The sequence below is a fragment of the Octodon degus genome, unplaced genomic scaffold, assembly GCF_000260255.1.
Source record: "Octodon degus isolate 3935 unplaced genomic scaffold, OctDeg1.0 scaffold00268, whole genome shotgun sequence".
Classification (NCBI taxonomy): Eukaryota; Metazoa; Chordata; class Mammalia; order Rodentia; family Octodontidae; genus Octodon; species Octodon degus.
The window spans coordinates 2,083,337-2,086,348 of record NW_004524844.1 but is presented as its reverse complement, the minus strand read 5'-3'; the positions used below and the strand labels follow the sequence as shown (position 1 = coordinate 2,086,348).

Sequence of the window (3,012 nt, the reverse complement as noted above, 5' to 3'; positions counted from 1 at the left end):
CCACTGCACTCTGCCTAAGCAGGTGCTTTAGTCTGCTGAGCTATCTGGCCAGCCCTTAAATCTCTTTATGCATTTATTCATTTGATACAGGGTCTCGCTAGGCAGTTCAGACTTGTAGTGATCCTGCTGTCTCAGCCTTCCCAGCACTGGGATTATAGGCACATGCCACTATGCCTGGTTTTGGGGTTGGCATGGCATAGGGTCCCAGGGATCAAACTCGAGTCTTTGAACTTGCCAGGCAGGCGCTTAGACTGCTGAGCTATCTCCCCAGCCTCCTTATTTTGTTTTTTAATGCAGGGTCTTGCTATATAGTTCTGACTAGCCTTGAACTATGGAGCCCAGGCTGGCCTTAAACTCAGTGATGATTCTCCTGCCTCAGCCTCCCCAGCACTGGGATTAGGGACATGCACCACCATGCCCAGCCTTCCCCCTTCTTTTTTTTGAGACAGGTTGTCACTGTGTTGCCTCAGCAGACCTCTAACTTTGGTACTCAAGTGATTGCCTGCCTCAGCCTCCCGGTAGCTGGAACCATAGGTGCAAGCCACTGCGTGGAGCTCGATCTGCTCCTCATTAGGCACCACGTGTGTACCTGTCACTGACACTGCACACATAGGCAGTGAACCAGGCAAGGTAGTTCTCTGCCCTCGAGGACTCAGATCCAGTGGAGGGAGGTGAACAATACAAAAGATAACATTTTACAGTGTGTTACAGGCTGTAAATGCTTACATATGGCAACAAGGCAAGGTGAAGGTGGTGGTATTAAATAAGGGGGTTGAGAAGGTGCCTGAGCAGCCAGCGCAAAGGCCCCGCAGCAGGTGCAGGCAGAATCCTGGAGAGGGATGGGTATTGGTAAGAGGAGCAAGGGGAAGGGCTGCTTTAAAGTTGGAGGTGACTCAACTCACCCTTGAGTGGTGGAAGGGAGGGACAGCACCAGCTCCAGTATTAAGACCCCGCGGATGCCAGAGTGGGCAGGAATTACAGTCCCCCCTATCCTACATCGAGAGGCTGCAGGAAATAGCTGGATTCTCATAGCGACTTACGAACTAAAAGGTGGGGGGGAAGAACTAGGAGGAGGGAGTTGGAGTAGGGGATGGGGTATTGGCCGGTGTTACAGCCCAGAACAAAGGGAGTCCTTTAAGGGCCCACTGGGGAGGGGATGGAGGCCTGGGGTTCCACGACTGCCCTGTGGGATCTGCCTTCCTGAGTGCTGTCAGCAGTTCCACCGCTGCATGCCTGTAGCGTTCTGTAAAAGGCTCCTCAGTGCTATTGTCCTCCACCGCACCCCCAGGACCCTTGAAGAACCTCCTTCCACCCACTCCTAGCTCCCAGCCCCCTTGGTCCTCCCCTCAGCCTTACTCTGGGAAATCCAAATTCTTCCCACTTAAACTCACCTTTTGCCCCCAAGGGCACTTTCCTAAACAAAGAGAAACAGGGAGAGAAATTACAGTTTGCCTAAGAGGCAGAAGTGCCGCAGGCAGTGGCGGTGTTTTTCTCGCCTGTATATCCAGCTCCAGGTGTCAGCTGGGATCTCCCAGCTAATTTAACCTGGCTCTAAGCCTCCCAACAGTGAGTTCCTCCCCGACTGCCTTACTCAGGCCCCGCTCTTCCTCCTTCCCCTCACCCCTTCGCATCCTTCTCCAGCCACTGGGTTTGGGGAATCTGTACCCCACTCTGCTGCACCCTCAGGGTGCATGGATAATGCAGACCCTTTCCCGCCTTTGCACTCACACAGGTGTTTACCTGTGAGCTCAGGAGTGTGGAGCCAGCTTTTGAAGAGGTTTGGGATGCAGGAGGATTTACACCAACAGACGGGTATAGCTCAGTGAAGGGGCACTTGCCTAGTATTTGAGAAGCCCTAGATTTAATCCCCACTGCTGGGGCGGTCAGGGGGACCCCAAAACCAAACACAGACCTAATCGGGCTAGCAATGCAAAAGTCAAGGTTAAAGCCAGGAACAGTGGTGCAGGCCTGCAATCCCGGCACTCGTGCAGGCTGGGCTCTCTCCAGATTGAGGCCAGCCAGGGCTATACAGTGATTTCAAGGCCACCCAGATCTCCAGCACCTCCTTTACATGAGGCACCACTTAACCTTTGCAAAACCAGTAATGGAGGTGGTGCATTTACATTTTACAGACTACTCCGAAGCAAGAGGTGCTGGCTAAGTTTGGAGCAATAGCGGCTGGCAGGCCAAAGGGCTCACTAGCCCCTTGGTGGGTCATCTGCAAGGGCTGACTCTGCCCTTCATCTTGTCCTCAGGAAGCTGGATGCCTTCATCTACGACGCCGCTGTGCTCAACTACATGGCCCGCAAGGATGAGGGCTGCAAGCTGGTCACCATCGGCTCCGGCAAGGTCTTCGCCACCACAGGCTACGGCATCGCTCTGCACAAGGGCTCCCGCTGGAAGCGGCCCATCGACCTGGCGCTACTGCAGTTCCTGGGGGACGGTGGGGCTGCCTGCAGGGACTTCTACCCGGGAGGGGAGGCACAGGACCCGTGGGTCCTGGGGATGGAGGGGTTGAAGACCGAACACCAAGCCCAGGAAAGGAAGGGGCTGGGGGCAGGACTCCCATACCAGAAGGGATGTCTTGGGCTGATGCTCACAGTACTGACTCCCAACATCCCTTCCCCAGATGAGATCGAGATGTTGGAGCGGCTGTGGCTCTCCGGGATCTGCCACAACGACAAGATCGAGGTGATGAGCAGCAAGCTGGATATCGATAACATGGCCGGGGTTTTCTACATGCTGCTGGTGGCCATGGGCCTCTCCCTGCTGGTCTTCGCCTGGGAGCACCTCGTGTACTGGCGCCTGCGGCACTGTCTGGGGCCCACACACCGCATGGACTTCCTGCTGGCCTTCTCCAGGGTAGGTGGAAGAGGGTGGCCACGGGCCCGGGAGGTGCAGGCAGAGAGGAGAGGCACAGAGCAGTGGTACGGGAGGCTGGGGAGGCGGCCTGGGAGGAGGTCCCGCACTGACCCGCGCGCCCCAACCCGCAGGGCATGTACAGCTGCTGCA

The 3,012-nt window shown here is 56.1% G+C and overlaps 1 protein-coding gene and 1 pseudogene across 1 annotated transcript in view; one reads left to right on the top strand and one right to left on the bottom strand.

Moving 5' to 3' along the window:
* The window catches only part of LOC105741021, a 4,322-nt pseudogene extending 3,292 nt beyond the window's left edge, over nt 1-1,030 (bottom strand).
* The window catches only part of Grin2d (glutamate ionotropic receptor NMDA type subunit 2D), a gene marked incomplete at its 5' end in the record, with an annotated part of 36,125 nt that overhangs the window by 31,297 nt on the left and 1,816 nt on the right, over nt 1-3,012 (top strand). Inside the window, 3 exons of the mRNA XM_004646531.1 lie at nt 2,256-2,443; nt 2,630-2,862; nt 2,994-3,009. Of these exons, the coding sequence (XP_004646588.1) occupies nt 2,256-2,443; nt 2,630-2,862; nt 2,994-3,009 (437 nt within the window). The remainder of the gene's footprint in view (nt 1-2,255; nt 2,444-2,629; nt 2,863-2,993; nt 3,010-3,012) is intronic.